Source organism: Leptonotus elevatus, chromosome 7 (genome assembly GCF_054856555.1).
Source record: "Leptonotus elevatus isolate MCC_2025b chromosome 7, RoL_Lele_1.0, whole genome shotgun sequence".
In the NCBI taxonomy this organism is placed as follows: domain Eukaryota; kingdom Metazoa; phylum Chordata; class Actinopteri; order Syngnathiformes; family Syngnathidae; genus Leptonotus; species Leptonotus elevatus.
This window is the reverse complement of record NC_141245.1, coordinates 22,941,589-22,962,463: the sequence shown is the minus strand read 5'-3', so window position 1 is coordinate 22,962,463 and position 20,875 is coordinate 22,941,589. Positions and strand designations below refer to the sequence as shown.

General features: G+C 41.2%; 3 protein-coding genes across 6 annotated transcripts in view; 1 reads left to right on the top strand and 2 right to left on the bottom strand.

The window, feature by feature from the left end:
• yap1 (Yes1 associated transcriptional regulator) overlaps window positions 1-1,535 on the bottom strand; it is a 34,333-nt gene extending 32,798 nt beyond the window's left edge. Inside the window, exon 1 of the mRNA XM_086081187.1 lies at window positions 796-1,535. Coding sequence (XP_085937313.1) covers window positions 796-996 — 201 coding nt within the window. The 5' untranslated portion in view covers window positions 997-1,535. The remainder of the gene's footprint in view (window positions 1-795) is intronic.
• Window positions 1,536-7,819: 6,284 nt separating this feature from the next.
• The window catches only part of cep126 (centrosomal protein 126), an 18,350-nt gene continuing 5,294 nt past the window's right edge, over window positions 7,820-20,875 (bottom strand). Inside the window, exons 1-9 of one of the 4 annotated variants that reach the window (XM_086079861.1) lie at window positions 14,672-14,729; window positions 14,360-14,471; window positions 14,079-14,188; window positions 13,636-13,872; window positions 12,729-12,894; window positions 10,543-11,653; window positions 9,767-9,888; window positions 9,590-9,662; window positions 7,820-9,523 (exon numbers count right to left, since the gene is read on the bottom strand). In XM_086079861.1, the coding sequence (XP_085935987.1) occupies window positions 9,303-9,523; window positions 9,590-9,662; window positions 9,767-9,888; window positions 10,543-11,653; window positions 12,729-12,894; window positions 13,636-13,872; window positions 14,079-14,179 (2,031 nt within the window). In that variant the 5' untranslated portion in view covers window positions 14,180-14,188; window positions 14,360-14,471; window positions 14,672-14,729 and the 3' untranslated portion in view covers window positions 7,820-9,302. Of the gene's footprint in view, window positions 9,524-9,589; window positions 9,663-9,766; window positions 9,889-10,542; window positions 11,654-12,728; window positions 12,895-13,635; window positions 13,873-14,078; window positions 14,189-14,359; window positions 14,472-14,671; window positions 14,730-20,875 lie in introns of those variants that run through there. The other 3 variants (XM_086079862.1, XM_086079863.1, XM_086079864.1) reach the window with 3 other exon arrangements.
• The window catches only part of trpc6b (transient receptor potential cation channel, subfamily C, member 6b), a 9,568-nt gene continuing 3,971 nt past the window's right edge, over window positions 15,279-20,875 (top strand). Inside the window, exons 1-8 of the mRNA XM_086079860.1 lie at window positions 15,279-15,436; window positions 17,303-18,056; window positions 18,580-18,744; window positions 18,818-18,982; window positions 19,192-19,408; window positions 19,494-19,721; window positions 20,019-20,283; window positions 20,506-20,701. Of these exons, the coding sequence (XP_085935986.1) occupies window positions 17,325-18,056; window positions 18,580-18,744; window positions 18,818-18,982; window positions 19,192-19,408; window positions 19,494-19,721; window positions 20,019-20,283; window positions 20,506-20,701 (1,968 nt within the window). The 5' untranslated portion in view covers window positions 15,279-15,436; window positions 17,303-17,324. The remainder of the gene's footprint in view (window positions 15,437-17,302; window positions 18,057-18,579; window positions 18,745-18,817; window positions 18,983-19,191; window positions 19,409-19,493; window positions 19,722-20,018; window positions 20,284-20,505; window positions 20,702-20,875) is intronic.

The following is a 20,875-nucleotide window of genomic DNA, read 5'->3' as shown; positions in this document are numbered from 1 at the left end:
CAGAAAACACGTCTGTTCTTTTAATTGAGATTCTTTCAGTCCTACCAAGAACCACATTTTGATTTAGCACAAAAACGGTTACAGATTGTACATTGATGGGACGTAAATGACCTCCTAGCAGCATATCTCTATTTTTAAAATGCGACAAAACAGCGGCGGTAACATTCTTTATGTTGTAATTGCAACTTTATATCTATGTTCGGAAGCTGTGCGTGTGGAGGCAAGCTTGTAGTAGGCCCTGGAAGAAAAGGAAAGGAAGGGAAGGGGGGGTTGCAGACTGAAAGGGATGCAGAAGGAGGCAGGCAGGGAGGGAGGGAGGGAGGGAGGGGGGGAGGGGGTTGGGTTTGGGGGGGTTGCTAACGCATGCGCACTGGCTAGCCAACTTCCAAAGGGGAGCAGCAACAGTTGTGGGTATGAGATGAGGGTGGGGGAGGAAAAGAGGCACAAATAGGGCAAAAATGGAATTGCTGGCCTGCAAAGTGGACTTGACAAAACATCAGCTTTCTGTCAAGTTAACCAAATTCCAACATTTCCATCATCACCACACAATCTGACAATTCGCTGTCATGAATTCAACGCAGCTCAGCCTCACTGACATTTAAAAGACATAAACAGTTACATTGGTTTTAGGTGCTGTGTTACCACTTTTGAGAGTATTACAAGTGAGGAGGGGAAAAGATGGGCTGAGAGGAAGTGGCTCCCCCCTTCTCACCAGGACAGGCCTGCTGCCTGGGTCGGAGCCGACAACCGAGCCGAGCCGAGCCTCGGAGGCCCCCGCGGGTGCGGACGACTTACTTGTCTGGAGTGGGACTTGGGTTCGGGCGGCTTGAAGAAGGAGTCGGGCAGCTTCCTCATCCTCATGGGCAACGAGGGGGGCACGATGGTATTTTTGGGGTTCATCACGGCGTTGAAGAGAGCCTCCAGGTCGGTCTCCGAGTCGCCCCGGACGTGGACGATCTGGTGTCCAGCCGGAGGGTTGTGCTGGCTCGGATCCATTGTCCCGAAAAAGTCTGCCGAGCGAAAAAAAACAACCCCCGGGGAAAAAAATGAAAAAATCAAATCCCAAGCTCGTTTTCCTTGGATTTTTACGCAGCAGGAAATGTGCACCCAAAAAAAAAAAAAAAAACTTTCGACGCTGCTCAGTAAAAGTTGTCCCGGCTCATCCTAAACTTTCCCCCCCAACGAAAAAGTTTTGTTAGCTGTCGAAGTGTGCACACATAGTTGACGTTTTGCGGTTGTTTCTTGTGGGCATTCTCCAGAAGGCAACAAAGCGCATTTCTGAAGCGCTTGCTGTCGTCCCGATCCAAAACTTTTCCACTCAAAACAAAATGTCGACACACACGCAAAACCTTTCCCAACGAGTTCGAAATGTTGTAGTTTGGGCAAGAATAGAGCCCGCTCGTTGCTGGCAGAACAAATCTCCGCTGCTCACTTTGGAAGAGGGAGAGAGAGGGAGAAGAAAAAAAAAAAAAAGTTTCGCCCCAGTCGAGTCTAAACTTTGGGCAGGACATGAAAGTTTATGACTCATGGGACGGCTGCTCCGGAGGCGGGGCTAGCCTCCGTGCGGGACAGGAGCCTTTAAAGGTACAAGCTTTTGGGGGGGGGGGGGGGGTGCTTACAAAACACTTACAAAACTTTACTTATGTTCATCTAATAATCTGCATGCATTTTCATATGGAGTTATTTAAACAGATTTAATAAAAAAAAGAAAATAATTGGCATTAACTCTTTACAATTTACAAGTTTATTCGAATGTATTGATACTTTGCATAGATTAAATTAATAAGCGTGAATTGTCAGTTTTAATATTAAATTAACGAGATCTAATAGTCTATTCAAGTGTATTGACTCTTTACATATGCTAAACTTAATTTGCATGAATATAGTCCATTTGAAAAGCGTTGAGTTGTTTGAATTGTAGTCGATTTGGCATTAGCTCTTACAATTAACAATCAGTTATTCAAGTGTATTGACACTCGTTTACACTAATACCAATAGGAAAATGTAATAGGGTTAATCCATTTGAATTACAGTCTGTTTGGAGTAAAGTCTTAAAAGTTACAATTGCTGATTCAAGTGTATAGGGACAAAAACGTGTAGATTTTAATAGAGAGTTAATATGTTTGGATTATAGTCCACTCGGCATGAGCTCTTACAATTTACAATAGTTTTGTGAGATTTATGTTAAGATAATAAGAAGCACAGACACTTATAGTCTATTGTAATGCAAAATTAATACATTTGGATTATATTGTATTTGGCACGAACCCTTACAATTTAGTTATGTATTCAAATGTGCTTTCTTTTCAAATTAATAAAATATATTGCTTATAGTTCATTTTAATACAGAGATCATTTCACTTGTGATATCTTCTATATAAAAAAAACACGTTCTATCTGGCATGAACTTTTACAATTCACAATAGTTCATTTAAGTGGTATTGCTAGTTAACTTATTTTTAATTAATTAATCAGGCATTCTTCTCATCTATTTGCAATCAATCTTATTCAAGTGTTTAGGACTTGTTTCAAATTAATAACAATCTTTATAGTTTATTTTTGTTTAGTTTTGAGTACATTTCATTTGTATTATCCTGTTTTGCAGGATGCAATTCTTTAATTTGCAATAGTTGGTTTTACTGAATTGCCAGTTTATTCCGTTAAAAAATAATAATTAGCATGCTTATAGTTCATATTAATATTTTGTTAACTTCACCTACTAGCATCTTAATCAAGTGCCATTTATTTCGTAATAAGTAACAATGCTTACCTGTACGTCCATACAGTATATATATATATGAATTTTATGTTGAATGGGGAAATTAAAGCAGAATAAAAGTCATGCAGATCTACTTTGTTATTTAATCCCCCAAAATGGCAATTTTGGTAAAATTTTGGGGCCACACACACACAAGAATGACATCATTATTATAAAAACAGTTGTTATGTCCGGTGCCCGATGGAGCCACCCGGGAGGACCTCCTGCGGGTGAAACAACAGCGACATGTGGCCCATTTGCAAAGTGTCGCACCAACACACCCAAATGTGCGCGGGGGCGCGACATGTGTCGTGTTTGGTTCATTCTCAACATACATTTCATTTGTGGCATTTATAAATTGTTATAAGTTGAAGGGACATTTTCTTATGTTTGATATATATATATATATATATATATATATATATATATATATATATATATATATATATATATATATATATATATATATATATTAAATTAAATAAAAAGAGATGCTTGTCGAATAATTCAAAATAGCAGGTTAGTTGTATGTCTTTGGCGGATCATCCATCCATGGTCTGAAATGGTTATCCTCACGAGGATCACAGGCGTGCTGGAGCCTATCCCAGCTGTTTTCGGGCATTTTAAGAGCAAATGATTTTACGTCATGTCCAATAATTCACTCAAGTAAATAAATATGTTACAAGCTTTATAGAACATAGTAGGAGAAACATGCGATTAAATAGCGATTGATCACGATTAATTATGGAATATTGTGTGATTAATAAGTTGAACATTTTTATTGACAGCACTAATATAAATATAATATTATTGACAATCATGTATAATGATACCTTATGATGACTTATAATACAACCAATAAGTAAAGTATATATAAGTGTAGATTTGCGAACTGTTGTTTCATTTCACCGTGCAGGAAATAAAACTGTTGCTAGCATTAGGACCACTGCGGTCATTTTTCTAGTCTCTTTAAAAAATTAAAAAATTAACTTGTTTAGAGGGTCGGAAAAGTTGCTATATACTGTATAGCAAAAAAGTTCAGTCAAGTCGTAGCTTTTGCGCACTACCTAGGTGGCAAATCCAGGTCCAGAAAGTAAAAACCCTGCGCCAGTTTGGCTTTAGCTATTGATGCTAGCTAGCTAGCTAGCTCCTTAGCAGGTAGACAAGCATCATGGGAGCGAGCTATGGAGCTAGCTAGCTCCCATGATTACTTTCTGAACCTGTATTTGCCACCTCTGGTTCTAAATAAATACATTCTTGATGAAATTGTGTTCTAAACAGAGGTGGCAAATCCATGTCCAGAAAGTAAAAACCCTGCGCCAGTTTGGCTTTGGCTAGCTAGCTAGCTCCTTAGCAGGTAAACGAGCATCATGGGAGCTCGCTAGGGTGCTAGCTAGCTAGCACTAGGAGCTAAAGCCAACTGCTACTAAAGAAAAAAATAATACATTTTGTTCTTAATTTTTTTGGGCCCATAACTGAAGTAGGGAGGAGTAATTGTTTTTTGTTTTGTTTTATTGGCTCCATACACACGCATGCGCTTTTTAAAATGAAATGACATCATAATTTATTCCCCCTAGGGTGTCCCTGGGTGCCAGTTTGACAAACTCTACCAAACTATATTGTCACATTAATCAGTCTTGAACAGTGTCAATCCATTTATTTAGTAAAGCTATCATTCACGTGTCATGGTGTACAAAATATTACATTCTAGAATATCCCTTCCTCCCCACTTTTTCCCCTTTTGCTCTCACGCATGACACATAATGGCACTATTTCTCTTCTCTCCTTTTTTTTTTTTTTTTTTACAGTCTTTCATGAAAAGTAGATCCATGCAGTTCCCACAATTGTCATGCTAATGAGACCCCTCTTCCATTGAGAAATCATTTTGTCAAGATCCACTGTCTGTGGACGTGCAGGCTCTGTTTCCCATACATCTCTGTGAATGAATGATTATGATGGAGCCCTATTAAAAGGCCCGAAACAATGTAAAGCAGATTAAGGGCTTGGGCCACCAATCACATGCTCATTTTTGTGTGTGCGTGTTCTAAAAGGGCGTATTCATTGTTATATGTTCTCAATTGGATCTTTGTAAAACAATGTGGAGGAGTGCAAAAAGTGTTTTTGTTGTTGTTGATGACATAGCACTCATTGTGCGTTGTGAACGTACTAAAATCCGCACGCATTTAAAAAGCGGCCACCTTGTTTGTGGTCATCACTGTAACGCACGAGGACACAGTAAAGGGACAGTCTGCAGTGGTGCTAGCGGACCACCCACTTGGAGGTGGTCTCATGTTTGCACAACATCTTTTCAGGCATCTGCCCCCCTCCCCCCCAACTCCTCCATTTTAGGCTATGTGCTGTCCTCCAATGTCCTCACATGTGCTCAAGCTGCATTACTGTCAATCAATCTATGGGTCACTTGTGTTACACTGCCTGGTGTGATAGTATTATGGGATGGATCTGGCAACAGCACAAAGGGGAGATTGGGTGCCCCCTACAGTTTAACATCTGTATTACTGTCCATTACATTAGGTACACTTACGTAATCTATTAATACATTTTCGAAACTTCTTGCCTAGGCAGGGGCCCATATTAGATTCTAACTGTATGATAACCGTGTGCAAAAATATCAATGTGTCATGTTATCAAAATTACAGCTCTAAAATATTTGGGTAAATAAAAACAGTATTTTAAAATTATAAAAAAAAAATATATATATATATATATATATATATATATATATATATATATATATAATATATATATATATATATATATATGTATAATTATCATTATAATAATATAATTAATATAATATATATATTCACATCGATGGATGATTTAGACTAGTTTCTAGTGACACTACAGTAAGATCCTTAAAAAATAGTTTTAGAGATATGCATTTTGCAAGAAAACATAGCCTGAACCTTCAATTATTATTATTATTATTATTTATTATTACTAGCAGGCCTTTCACATATTCACAGATTCTTTTGAATGAGTCCCCCATTATTGTGGGAATGCTGAAAGCTATTGAGTGGATTTTTTGGGGGTATTTTTCAATTGGATATCATCAGTTCCACTTTTCCATCTAAATTAATAGAGGGTACTGCATGCCTAGGTGGCGCTATTGAGTGGTTTTGGTGTGCGCACGTTTTCATCTAAATTGAGGGTATTGCATGCCTAGGTGGCGCTATTGAGTGATATATTTTTTCCATTTTTCCATTGGATATCATTAGTTCCACTTTTCCATCTAAATGAATTGAGGATACTTTCAGATAACACTTTTCCATATAAATTTCAACTTAAAAAATTCACGCCTTCCGGGTTCAAGTGTTCTTTTTATTAATTTATCTTTAAACTACAATTTTCACATAATTTATCTGTCAATTTGCTTCATAAGCATTCATCTTAGCATTCAGCTATTAGCATTCCCACACAATTTCTGCAGAAATTGCACTTAATCTTGTTCTTTCAGGCTAAATTAAATAAAAGTATTGCCTCGCTCTCAAAATCAGACCTCGTTTATGGTATTGAGGGTGTCCCTAATATTCTGGCCGTGACATAACCAGTCAACGCAAGCCAAACATGATAAATCAGCATATGTGCACCACTGAAAACTATAACCACATTAATAACATATTGCTAAATAAACTATTTGTTTGTGTTGGATCTTCTTAATGTTGTCACTAGTGAGTGGAAACAAATTGCGCAATACTTATATTATGTCCACTTAGTAGCAGACTGTACTTAAATCTTACCTTCTTTACAAGCATTTTTTTTAAGGAAGTCTTCAAATGGACTGTGACAAAACGCTGGAGATTAAGGCCCCGATGGCACACAAGCTGCAACTTGCAACCGAGTGGAAACGTCTTCCCTTATTTTCCGTCTGTCTTTCTTGGGTGTTGTCCCGGCCCAGGGCTTAAATGTCACGAAAGCTCATCACCTCCTGTCAGCGATATAGAGCACAGTTCAACAAATGTGCTATTATGTGCTACTGAATCACTTTCGAGAAAGTGGAAATAAAGTGATGAGGTTTTTGGACGGGATTTGGAATATTGCACACACCCGTGCGAAGCAGTTGAAAAAGACTGTCATCAATATGGAGAGGAGCCTTTGACACTTCTTAAGGTGGGCTTCCTCCACCTATTTTGTTGGAGCAAGTCTGAGCAGGCCGACAAAAGGGCAAAACAAGACATGTTAGAGGAGTAGCAAAGTAAACCCCCGGTAAGTGGCTGGTAAAGCTCGAACCCCCATCCACTTCCAAGCTCCCAGAAGAAGAATTGTATCAGAAATACTTTTGGTTATCCTATTCAGCAAAGTATAAAAAGTTGAGAAAGTACTCACCAAAAACAGTCGCCATTCTGCTATGCTGGGTAGGGCATTTGCAAAAACAAAAAACAAAATACACTATAAAAAAAAAAATTATGTAAAAAAAAAAAGAAGTAATATTTACTTGAAAAACCTAGTAAAGTTTTTCACTCAGAAATTCTAAGTAACTTTTACATGGAGAGTTTCAAGTACATTTTACGAGTTTAGTAAAAAAACAAACAAAAAAAAACTGGAAGCGATGAGGAACGAACTCATGACCTTCAGCTTGGGTGACAGCCACTCTACCACCTGAGCCATGCCACTACATCTGTATGTTAGCATATTGCTGGAGTCAGGTGGAATCCTCGTACCTCCAAGAGATTTTGGTCTCGTTTTGGACACACCAGCAATGCAGTATAGTTGCAAAAAGCACGAGTGGCATGGCTCAGGTGGTAGCATGTCTGTCTGCCCAGGCTGAATGTAATGACTTCAATGTACCAACAATTCTACTTACAATTTCTGAGTGAATTTTTTTTTTACATTTTTTCAAGTAAATTTTACTCCCCATTTTTTTTTTACAGTCTAATTGTTATCACATCACAGTAATGACAAATGTAACAAATTCACCTGTTTTTTTACGCACACCAAAAACTAAACTACTGATTTTGTTTTAATATGGACTTTATAAAAAATATAGTGGTTTAAATTTTAAACAAAACATTAAATAGAACATAAGGAATTAAACGCTTTATGCACCAGAATGAATGTGACAATCCAATTCATTGTGCTGCTCCTTCTGGTGTACCCGCCTTGACCACCAGGAGGCAGTATAATACTTTGTCAAACTTGCATATTATGAAGTGAGCTCGGGTCACTTACTGTATGTCTTGGTTGTTAGTGAGAGTTTTCATTGAAGAGTGCATGTATCTGTAACAATGCATTTATTAAAAAAAAAACATTAAATGGTGTTAAGATTTTTGGGCTCAAAGTTTGTGGTATATTTATGCAATAAATAAAAGCAATTCTGATTATTTTTAGGGGTGCCTTTGTACTACTCAGCAGGCCACAGTCTGTATTCCCTACAAATAGGCAATAACTGCCGGTATTTATAGTTATAGATCATCCATTGTCCTTCATAGTCTTTTGGTATGTCTCTGTGCCGTCTGTTTGACCCAAGGCACTCCAACATTGAGCTGTATTCCAATGCACTTTTCCTGGTCGGCCATAGGAAATGTCCAATTTCCCAGTTTTCCACAATGTAGCATGTCAAAGCAAGATTGTCAGAGGTAGCTGGTGTCAAAGGTCAAAACACTAAATAAGGCTGGATTCACACAGTTAGGTTCAAGTGACGCAATTCCCATTTTTGCACCCGAGTGAGTGACACAACTGGGATAAGCGTGAAATGCAGACTAAATTGGAAATGGCATAATCGTAAACAAAATTTAATAAATATCAATACTAATTTTGAGTCGTTTAAATGTATATATTTGCAATTTTTTTTTAAACGACTATTTAGTTTGGTCCAAAAGGAACTTGCATAATTATAGTGTTTCAAATAAATGTATTTGTCTTAATATTTTTTTAGATTGACATTTTTCTTGTTTTGTACCAAAAAACTAATGATTGTCCTCATCGTGATTTCAATTATTACCAAATTAATCTCGATTCATATTTTCTTCATAATGGAGCAGCCCCAGCTGTGTTCAGAATGAACCAATCACGTTCAAACTCATGTTAACAGAAAGGAAGCACACCTGCCACCATTTGTCTCTGGTTAACCCCAAATAAAGGTCAGATGTTCTAGTTGGCCTTTCCTGACATTATTTTTGCTTTCTAAAAAAAAAAAAAAAAAGCCTGAGGCTTTTGTCCTAACACTGACTGCTGTTTGGAACAGTTCCTAATTCCTTCCACCATAACTGAAGCCCCAAGTAAAGTATGATGCAAGTGTGCATTTATTGGAATCAGGCACTTGGACCTGCAGTGTGAATCCAGTAAATCCAATTTTCTTTTTTTGTGAGTGATGATCCTCATTGCTACTGAATGACTAAACTTGCAAAGTTAGTGCGAAATTCAATGTAATTATGCTTACTGTATGCTTGCCTTACTGGTTGTGCATGTTCTTTCATAAGGCACACTTGGTTCCAAGGTAGCGGAGCCCATTTCACCTGCAAGTGAAGTGCTATATACGGCGACCATGTTGGGCTGGCAGATTGACTTGTGTCCAGATGCTGGGTCAATGCAAGCCACCTTTGCGAGACAGCTGGCAGTTGAGCCGGTCCAGGGACTGAAAGATTCTCTGCTCCTCCATGGAGATGGACGTCGGCGCCGGGTGTCGGCGCTGGTACTGCTGCTGGTGTGGCTGCGAGGTGGTCCTGTGTGGTTTGCCACCACGTTCCTCCGGGGGACCGTGAGCGTGCTTTTCGGTCAGACGGCGCTGGCTGGCAGTTTTGGTGCCTGTGACAGAAAACGTGATGAGGGCGACTCGCCAGTTTGGAGCGTGACTACTTGATGCCTACCAACCTTTGTTTGGGTGATCTGTGTAGTATCCTTTGGGAGATATTCCCACTTGATCTGTACCCTGGAGACATGTTATCTGTAAGGTTGACATGTTATAGTGAGAATCTTATTGACAGGCAAGAATCTGTGCTGACCCATTTTCAATTGGCAATCAAAAAAATTTTTTTTTCTATCTCTTACCTTAAAGAATTCGGGAGGTTTCCTATTGGCTGCACCAGAAGGTCGTCGGTTCTGATCCGCACTGGATTTGTTTGCAGTCCGCCCACCCGTCAAAGCCTGACATCGGGGGGCCCCATCTTTGTCTGAGAGAATTGAGACAAATGACTTTTAATTGAAACTGTCAAGAGTAAAGTTAATTCGACAGCAGTAGTTTAAAAAGTGGGTCTAGAACCTCAGTGAGGTGCTCCTGTTTTGGTTACTGGTGACACAATCAAAATAAATACACCCAAAATGTTTATGGTGTGTTTTTGAGTCATAAAATCAATATTTTGAATTACAAACTTTATTATAAAATAAATGTAAAAAAACATAAAATAATAATTTAATATATGTTCATAAAATAAATATATTTTTTAAATGTTTTATTCATTTATTTATAGCAACTTTGAAATATATATTTTTATATTTGATTTTTTAAAATTACATATATATATATAATTTGACTAGTAGTGTGTATGTAAATAAAAATATACTTTTTTCTTCATTTAATGAAGTAACTTTAATTTCTAAGATTTGTTTCATTTATGGATTATGTTGATTTAACAAATTAACATGTAGAAGGTCAAAACCCATGAACATTTTTTTATTTGTTTTTTTTAAATGACTCAACATTATAGTCATTTAAGAAAAAACACTAAATATTATATAATACCGGAAAAAAATCTATAAACTTTGGAACATAACATAAGGATTAATAAAGCTTTTCTATTGGATGACATTACACTTTGCAGGTGTACCTAATGACGTGTCCGGTTGTTGTCCGGCGGTGCTAATGAAGGCGTTGCGGACGTCCTGGCACAGCTGATAGATCTCATCGTCAGTGGGGGTGCGGTCTAACACTTTTTCCTTCGATGTCACCCTGCGTCCTCTGCCGCCGCCCCCCGGCGTCGGCGGATGACGGAGAGCAAGCGAACCTTTCCAGCTGCTGTCGGGCGTGGGCCGGCTCAACGAAGTCGGCAAGCGAGTATTGATGACGGCGCCGTCGCCCGTCATAAGTCTCTGCGTGTCCTCGGGAGGCGGAGGAGCGAGCTGATGGCTGATACGTGCCTGGTCGCCGACGTACGGGCCCCTGGTGGGACCCCAGTTCTTCAAGGCGGTCTGTAACTCCCCCCGGATCCTGGTTTGGGTGCTGAAGCCCGAGGAAACCAGACCCGCCCCGACCCTGGCCACGTAGTCCCCTTGAGGGATGTGAGGCCCCACCATGTCGGTGCTGACTTGAACCCCGACATCTACCCACGTCTGTAGGCCGTCTCTGGGTCGCGCCCCGTCGGATTCGCCCGCCTCCTCATCCAGCCAGCGCAGCTTCTTGGAGGCGTTCTTGAAGTCGGCAGCCTTGGATCTGGCTTTGGCCACTTCGATGCTGTCGCACACCAACAACTGAACGGGTTTGACGGTGTTGGCGTGAGCTCGCGGGGATTCGGCCGGCGTTTCACCGGGCATCGTTTTGAGGATACCTTTCGTGAATTGGACTCTGCAGGCTGCGGGCGATGACACCTTTGAACCGCTGGAATCTTGACTCAGGTGGCACTTTGGGCTTCCTGTATTGATGTGCTTCCACGCGCCCATGTCCGCGGAGAACTTGTTGAGGTTATTCACAGAAGCGCAGGTTTCCTTCTGGGTGGGTAGGTTGTAATTGAGGTCCGCGGGGAGCCTGTGGATGTGCGGCTTCACAGCGACCAAGGTGGGCCCGGGCACCGGCAACAGAGGTCGTAGGTCGTTGGGGCATTTGAGGTCTTGGACGGGCTTTTCCGAGTAGTGGAGGACGGTGCTCTTTGCGGGTTCCTCGTTCTCCAGACTGTCCTGACTGGACAGACTGTCAGACTTAGAGCAACGGGACACGTTGTCGTCCTGAAATGTCAATGGGAAATGTGATGTCATATTAAAACTAAAACTCAGTTTTACAAAGGTATTATTAGGTCTGTTAGCTGGTTCCATAGTGAAGTCATTACATTTTGGGCAGAATCTAAAAAAAGTTGTGAACACAAGCAGAGGCGTAGTTTCTCCCATTAGGCAAGGCAGGCAATTGCTTGGGGGACCCTTAGCCAGCAGGGGCCACCAGAGGGCCAACAGATTTGATTCAAACTGCGTATCCTTCACATTAGCAAAGCAGCAATGACAACTGACCGTCTCAAATTCCCTGAGTCAGGTGTTTTTTTTTCTCTTTAAAAAAAACCCGGCAATAACCATGTGATTATTTTTTACTTATTTGTAATTGATCATAAATAGTAGTAAAGCTTTAATTTAGGGGGAAAAAAACAAAGAAACTACCAGGCAATAAGGCCCCCCCCTTCTTTTTTTTTTTTTAAAAACGACCATGAATAAAGTAAGGCCAGTTTTTTTTTTTTAACAACCATACCAACCAGACGTTTCTTTTTTAAGCGACCATGTAAGGCGTGTTATACGCCCATGTATAGCATTATTATTATTATTTTTAAGATGACCATGTATTTTAAGGTGTCTTTAAAAAAAACAAAAAAACAATGAGGCGTCTTTTATTTTTTAAACGACCATGTATAGTAAGGCTTTTTTGTAAACGACCATGCGATTAGTAATTTTATTTTTTTATTTTGATTGTTTATTGAAGATGCATATGTGCAATTTTTAAATGACGTACTATGTATCCTACGAATGGCTGCAGATGCACCCTATCCTTTCTTGCTTGGGGCCCCTGGGGAATGTTGCTACGCCACTGAACACAAAAATGTATCTCTATTGCACATTATCTATTGCACAAGCACACAAGAGGCTGCATCGCTTTCAGTTGCCCATAGATGGCGACATTTATTCAGTCACTCAAGCCTAATTGAAAAACAAAAAACAAAAAAAATCTCAAATTTGACTATTTAAAAAAATGAAATTAGCAGTTTGAGCAGCCCATGTTCAGGTTGTCGACACCACCTGCATCCTCATGAAGGGAACATACCTGTCCACTGTGCTCCAGTTGCTTCTTTGGAAGCTCCTGCCACTTCCTCATACAAGGGCTCGGCTCCTGACATCCCACATATGCCGACACAGCAACGGGAGTGTGGTGAAGGGGGGATTCTGACAAGGCAGCGACGGGTCTGGAAGTGGAGGTGCTGCCCGTTTGACTGAAGACACATAAAAATAAAAATAAAAATAAAAATAAAATAAAAACACTATTGTGCAATCACAGGAACCAACTCAGTAAATGTTTAAAAAATATATATAAATATTTCTTCATTGTTTTGGATTTGCACATTACATACTGGTGCATCAATAAATGTTACTATCATAGGAAGCATTTTTTTTTTTTACATGTACCATTAAACACCTACCTAATTTCTGTACTAAAAATTGTTACTCATGCATGTACCACTCTGAATTTGTGGGGTTTTTTTGTTAGCTGCAGCTACTATCACCAAAATTAAAATTAACAGCCAATTAAATAAAATTAAAAAAAAACCATCTTGAAATATTTCACTCTGTGTGTACTGATTTTATAAAATATATGCATCTTACTTATTAAATTGAACTAACGGGGGAAAAAAAGTTTTCTAAAATATTCAACCTTTTTTGCGATAGACCTGTTGAAGCTTCCTTAAAAATATATATTCTCGTATTTTTTATTTACACTTTGAGAGTGTTTTCATTTTGTATTTGTGTGTTTGACTGTTTATCTCATTAAAAAAAAGTGTATCAGTGACAGTGGCTCTCCTTTTTTTCGTCCCTTCAACTCAAGTAGCAGCGCAGCCAAAGCTCACTGTAAGTCAAATTTTGTGTCACAACACAAAAGAAAAAAAAATCGACAAGTAACAACAAAACTTTATCGAGTTAAAAACTGGTACTAACTACTTGATCGACGGCGCTACCTGTTGATGTTAGACGCCAGCCTGGGGCCTCGGATTTGACTGAGCGCATCATCCAAATTCGGATAGTCTTTGGCCAAAGAGAGCCGCTCGCATTGGGTCGGCCTCTGAGAGGGAGGCATGTAAGCCCTCTGGAATTGCTCAGTGACATCTTGGATCTTCTGCCGGCGCTGCAGCAGGACTTCTTCGCGCCGCCGTTGCTCCTGCAGAATCCACAGTCTCTGTTTCTCCCTCAGATCCCTGATGCAGACATAAATAAGAGAGTGACTCCATTGAATGTGCCATATAAGAGGGGTTCTATTGTAAATAAATAAGTAAATACATAAATACTGTAATGGAAAGAAAAGAATACAGGACGGAAAAAAAGTTTAGCCTAAAAATAGTTCATTTAAAAAAAATCCGGCTTTTGAAACTTTTAAATGGGTACATTTGGGTGGATGCCATACCTGCATCTGCGGTTGGTCTCCTGCACACATCTGCGAGCTCGCTCTCGGTTCACCTTCTGCTCCTCAACTAGAGCGGCTCTCTCCTGCTGGAGGCTCGACATCACTCATCTCTGTGTGGGGACAGCAAGCCTTAAGTCTTTCAAACATTTGAGAGCAGGAATAATGCTCTCGCTGCTGCTCATGAATGTGACCAAACGTGCCATGTCAGCTAGCCACTATTCATTAGCTTTGTAATAATTGACGTGACGTCTTATGTTAAAAGAAAACAAACACAAAACAACCTTGCAGCTGTGCAAGTTTTCCTTGTATAGCTGCATCCTTGCTGCAGAGCCTTGACGTTTGTGATGTCACAGTGATGTAGAATATAACCCTCACGCTTGCATTGTGTTGAATCTGTCGATGAGAAAATAAGTTATGTTATATAAAATGGTGGCGAGCTAACGCGTCAGGTTTAGCTTAGTTAGCTAACGATAATATTTTTTGTTAAAACGCCTACTATAAAGTTGTCACACTCTTCAAATATGACGTCAATGTTGTACGGTGACTGGTGTGTGACTTATTTAACTACTTTAGTTCAAAAAGCGAGCGCTCACCTGTCTCTATGTGAACTTGCGGCCATCATAAGACAACTCAGGACGCACTTCCTTGGCAACGGTTGTTGTGCGCGTACCAAAACTGTCCAGCAGAGACCGCCAAATACACACGAAATTTATGTTTTTTGTTTCGTAAACCCGAACGGAAGCTGCATCTTATGAAATGGATCGGGGGGTAATTGGACACACGCTAAGAATATAACATGTAATATTACTCATTCTAGTACAGTACATTGGGTTAAGTACAGTTCAGTTGTGGTGAACTTTTTGCATTTCATCTTTTATAACAGTTTGTTTTCAGTGTTACATCATTTTACAGGCCTTTAAATACTATTAAATATACTTTTTAGGAATAAAACCTCTGCCTTGTTTTTTTGTGGTACCTTAAGTGCTGTAAAAGCAACCATTGATTTAGAATATAAAGCAATAAAATATAATGATGAAATAATGCAGTGATTGATATCTTAATCCATAGTAAAGAAAAATAAACTATGATTTTCCATATGGTATTGGAACACCCTCTCAATTCAAAAGAGATCCATCATTTTATTGTATGATCACTGGTAGGACAGGAGGCTGCTCAGCGCCATCCCTTGTGTGACCTCACACAAAATTGAATTTGGTCACCACAACCTCTTGGTCACTCAAGCAGGCAGGCAAACAAGAGGTTGACCGGATACCGAGACAAGCTGCAGTATGTTATTTTATTTTACTTTACTGCAGTGAGACTGTCTGGAATGTGACAGACAGATGTCTTTCTTTGAGGTGAGTGGAAAAATTATGATTATTATGTCATTTTATTTATATTTCCACCAAAATGGGCTTGGTGATACTGTCCTGCATGCTTTCTATTTGTGATATTTAATTTAAGCAAGATTATTTGTCAATAGTACATCACATTTTTACCTGCCTCAAAACACCCCTTTGATGACTTAATTTGTACTAAAATTATTTGTACTATTGAAAGGATCATATTTTAGTGTGTTTAATCCTTGGATTTTAATTTTAATTTCTGTGGAGTACAGCACTGCAAACTACAACCACCATAATAAACAAATGTATAAATCAATACTTTTCTTGACAGTTGCAATTTAAAAGTGAACATTTTTGTTTGAATGTTGTGCAGCTGTACCTAATTATGTGGCCCGCGGCTACACATCCGCTCATCTCAATTCCGCGCGTGCTAATCCTTTCCAACAATGCTTACAAATGGATAAAAGGGGAAGTCTTGCTCAGTCATCGTAAGCTGCAGCACTTACCGGCTGCCGTGAGTGCATCACTCAAATTCAATTAGTGACCGGAAAACCAGATTTGCTTTTTTTACGTTTGGTGATTCACTTTGAAACAATGTCCTCCGCCGAACACCATATGCTGATCTCGAGGGACTTTCTCGCATGTAAACACACCAAATGTTGTGCTTACACAAAGCCTATAAAAAGCCTGGCGACGTGCTGCGAGTGTCCTCCACGGGTTCGGCCTCCTTCAAGGCTGAACTTGAGGGTGTCAAGGAGAGCAGATGATGAGTCTGTGGGCGGTGTCCTTCGTGGGGAGAGAGTAATAACTCCGCTCCACAGAGTTGTCACTTCTCAGACGCTCTCTGCAGGACATGCGCACAGTCGAGTTGATGAAAACAAATGAGCTTTCGGACGACTATCTAGAAAACCGGCACAGTGACGGCGTGGCTGTGAAATGCTCCCCTGATTCAGAATCAATAGAGATCACGAACGTCGATCCATCCAGAGGTGGCAGCCCCACTCGTCTAAATATTGTATTCTGGTTAATATTGTGTTAGTGGAATATGACATAAGCAGCAAAATCCTGCCGTTTTTATGCATCTCAAGGGGGCGGCCATTTTGCCACTTGCTGTCGACTGAAGATGACATCAGTGGCTGTGTCCGAATTTGCACCCTACTCCATTTAGTGCCCTACTGAGGGGGTCACATCATTTTGTAGGGGTGTCCGAATGTTCAGGGAGCGAAAATGTAGGGTAGTCAAAATTACCCACAATGCACTCTGAAAAGTAGTGAACATCAATGTTCACTCAACCGGGATGATATAGACCACAATGCATTGCGAGTATGAAAAAAAACATGGGAATCAAAGCAATGCATTAAATATATACTACGGAAATAATTAATTTGTTTTAGTTGAAACTATGTGCAACAAAGGAAATAAAGCACAGTTTTAAAACATTTTCATTCACAATAAATAGTCTGAGATTTAAGTAGTGAGCTGGCTGTCCGAATCGCCAAACACAATGGACACGGCCAATGTTGATCAGGTCTCAGGTAACAACCAATCACAGCTCAGCTTCAGAAAACAGGTGAGCTGTGAATGGTCGTTTCCTGAGCCCTGAGCAACATTGATGTCATCTTCAGGCGACAGCAAGAGGCAAAATGGCCGCCCCCTGAGATGGATATAAATGGCTGGAGTTTGCTTCATAACCCTTATTCCATAAATGTAATATTAATCAGAATGTCATGTTTGGACTAGTGAGGTCACATATAACATATTATTGTCATGAAATGTTTATGGTTGACTTCCACTTTTTAAAAAAAGTCCTTCAAATATATGCACCGTCACACCAAAATAAATGGTTTAAAAGTCTCCCCTATGTTCTCCTGTGGTCAGTGATGGCATAACAAATTGGCAGATGACAGCGAAACTCTCAAGATCGCCCTCATGGGGCGCCGTCCCCGTCTTCCGAGACCATCCCGAATCCAGCCTCTCCCTGACTGAGGAAGCTTTCTTAGAGGCTGTTATATGCGGCAATGTTCCTGAAGTGAGACGCTTGCTGGACGAGCTGCCGGACATCAACGTCAACAGCGTCAATTTCACGGGCCAGAACGCTTTGCAGCTGGCTGTGGCCAACGAGCATTTGGAGATCACCAAGTTGCTCCTGGAGAGGAAAGAGCTGACCAGGGTGGGAGACGCGTTGCTCTTAGCCATCCGTAAAGGTTACGTGCGCATTGCGGAGGCCATCTTGAGTCACCGGGCCTTTGCGGACGTTGAGAGGTTGACGTCCAGTCCCAGTCAGGTGGACATACATCGAGATCTTTTCGCATACGACGAGAACGGCAGCCTCTTCTCCAACGACATCACGCCCATCATCCTGGCTTCCCAATGTCACGACTACGAGATAGTGCACTTGCTTCTCGCCAGGGGGGCTCGTATCCAGCGGCCCCACGACTACTTCTGCTGGTGCAGCACCTGCAGCCAAGAGCAGGCTGATGACTCCTTCAGGCACTCCCGGTCACGCATTGACGCCTACAGAGGTCTCGCCAGTCCAGCCTACCTTTCGCTCTCCAATGAAGATCCCGTGATGGCAGCGTTGGAGCTGAGCCATGAGCTGGCAGTCTTGGCGAACACTGAGATGGAGTTCAAGGTAAAAATACAGAACACAGGATTTTTAAGAGGGCAGTTGTTTTGTCTCGATAGAGAAGTGGTTTGGGGACTGGAGTATTTGATACCCTGCAGACCAAGCTTACTGATATAGATGTTTTTACAGATTAAACAGAGATTTTTTTTAGCACCAGAAGCTGGTGTTTTTTTAGGCTACCACAAGACTATGGATCATTCTTGTAGTCCACAATATCCCTTAAATTAGGACATGAATGGAGGGAATTAGGATTCTGCCCTCAAGGATATGTGAGCAGTGCTCACTAGGTAATCTGGCATCTCCAACAACCAGTCCAACCTTCCACTTGGTCTTAAATTAAGTTGCCCCAAACAGTCCAATCCCCATGTCAAATCCACTAAAGGCCTGAGTCCCAGATCCCAGACAGCTTCAGGGTGTTTGAAATCTGTCCATTAGTTATAATCAAACTACTGAAGTTAGCCGACTGTTAAATTCTAATGTTAGGACCAGTGCATCATGCTAACTTCCGTCTTCCATCCCTTTGCACCAGAACGACTACAAGAAACTGTCCATTCAGTGCAAAGACTTCATGGTGGGTATCTTGGACGTATGCCAGAACACAGAGGAAGTGGAGGCCATCTTGCACGGCGACTCGCTCGAGAGCATCCAAAACCTCGGCAGGTTAAAACTTGCCATCAAGTATGAAGTTAAGAAGGTGATTGTTTGACCAAAGCACTGTCTTTATATATTCGAGCCCCTGTAGTGTTTACTCTTTGCCTGTTTGTCAGTTTGTGGCCCATCCCAATTGCCAGCAACGACTGCTCTCCATCTGGTATCAGAACGTTTCTGGACTACGTCAATGGACTCTGGCAGTTAAGATTCTCCTGGTACTTGGGGTCGCAGTTGGCTTGCCCGTTCTGGCCCTCGTGTCCTGGATTGCACCATCCAGCAAGGTTGGCCATGAGACGATATGTAGTGCCTTATCAGTGTCCTGAGGGTGGTACTGGTACCCTCGTTGATTCTGTTTTTGTATCCGTCAAGACTTTTACAACTTGGAAACATTTACTGCATGTACAGTTTTTTTTAGCCGGAAAAGGTACCCCCATTTCTGTGTTCTATCTGAAACGATCTTGTTCCTGCCTGTTTCCCCACATTCCATCAGCTAGGGAAGCTGATGTCCAGTCCTTTCCTGATGTTTGTGGCCCATGCCGCCTCCTTTGTGGCATTCCTATGCCTTCTGGTCCTGAACGCAGCTGACCGCTTCAACGGTCCGCCGCTGATGCCCAACATGACTTCCCACGATCGTCCCTCTCAGCTCTTCCGCATGAAGACCACACCCTTCACCTGGATAGAGATTCTCATCATGTCCTGGGTCTTAGGTTAGGTTTTCTCCTACTAACCGACCCACATGCCTATCTACCTCCTCGTCATAGTGAACAGTGTGAAGTTTTTCTGCGTCTACAGGGAAAATATGGGAAGAATGTAAAGATATTTGGTCTCAGGACATCAGAGAGTATATTGCAGAACCGTGGAACCTTCTGGACTTCAACATTTTGGCCATCTTTACCAGCTCGTTCATTGCACGGCTGATGGCGCTCTGGCACGTGTACGCCGCTCAGTGCTACGTGGACGAGCGCCACGTAAACCTGTCCAGCATCTCCCTGCCATCGGACATTCAGTATTTTCAGCTCGGTAAGTCATAGATCTGAAGACTTCTTGTCAAGACCCTTGAAGAAGTTGGTTTTATGCTATCAGTTGTAACATTTCATAGATGTCAGCATTCTATTCTATAAGAACTCTCAATTCATCTTCTTCGGACATTTTTGGTTCTCAAAGGAACCTATTCCTTTAGAGAAGATTGGCCCTTCCCCAATTTATAAAACAGGAAATGGCACATCCTTAACACTAATTACTACTTTCCTTTTATATCCTACTGTGATTTGGCACCATTTATAGTCCGTTCTTTCTCTTCTATTCCCCACTTCCCAGCCCGAGTCAAGTGGCTTCCGTCAGATCCGCAGCTCATTTCCGAGGGCCTATACGCCATCGCGGTGGTGCTGAGCTTCTGCCGCATCGCCTACGTGCTGCCCGCCAACGAGAGCTTTGGCCCGCTCCAGATCTCACTCGGCAGGACGGTGAAGGACATCTTCAAGTTCCTGGTGATTTTCATCACCGTCTTTGTGGCGTTCATGGTGGGGATGTTCAACCTGTACTCGTACTACCTCGGGGCCAAGCACAATGACGCTTTCACCACGTGAGTTGTGGTTCACACTGCATTTGCACTGCAAATTCCAATCACAGTCTTATCCTGTCAAATCATTCTTTTCAATAAGGCCACAGATCATAAGCTTTCGCTTCTCCGAATCTGTTGCATCGTCTTCGTTATGGCAGCTTGGTTCACATTCATCCATGTTGTAGCTGTTGCACGATACCAAAATATTTATACTTTGTTTCTTCCCACCACTCTCCATTACAGGTTGGAGGAAAGCTTCAAAACGCTCTTTTGGACCATCTTCGGCCTGTCGGAAGTAAAATCGGTGGTAATCGATATCGACCACAAATTCATCGAGAACATCGGCTATATTCTGTACGGCGTCTACAACGTCATCATGGTGATCGTCTTGCTGAACATGCTCATCGCCATGTTCAATAGCTCCTTTCAAGAGATAGAGGTACGCTTTGTTGCCTGGATGTTCTCCACTTTCTCCGGCTTCCTTCCACATTCCAAAAGCACGCATATTAGGGTCATTACCTGTTGGTGTGATTTTGAGTGTGAATGCTTGCTTGTCTTTAATGTGTGTGATTAGCTAGCAACCAGTCCCGGGGGTGCAAAACGTGAATTGGGC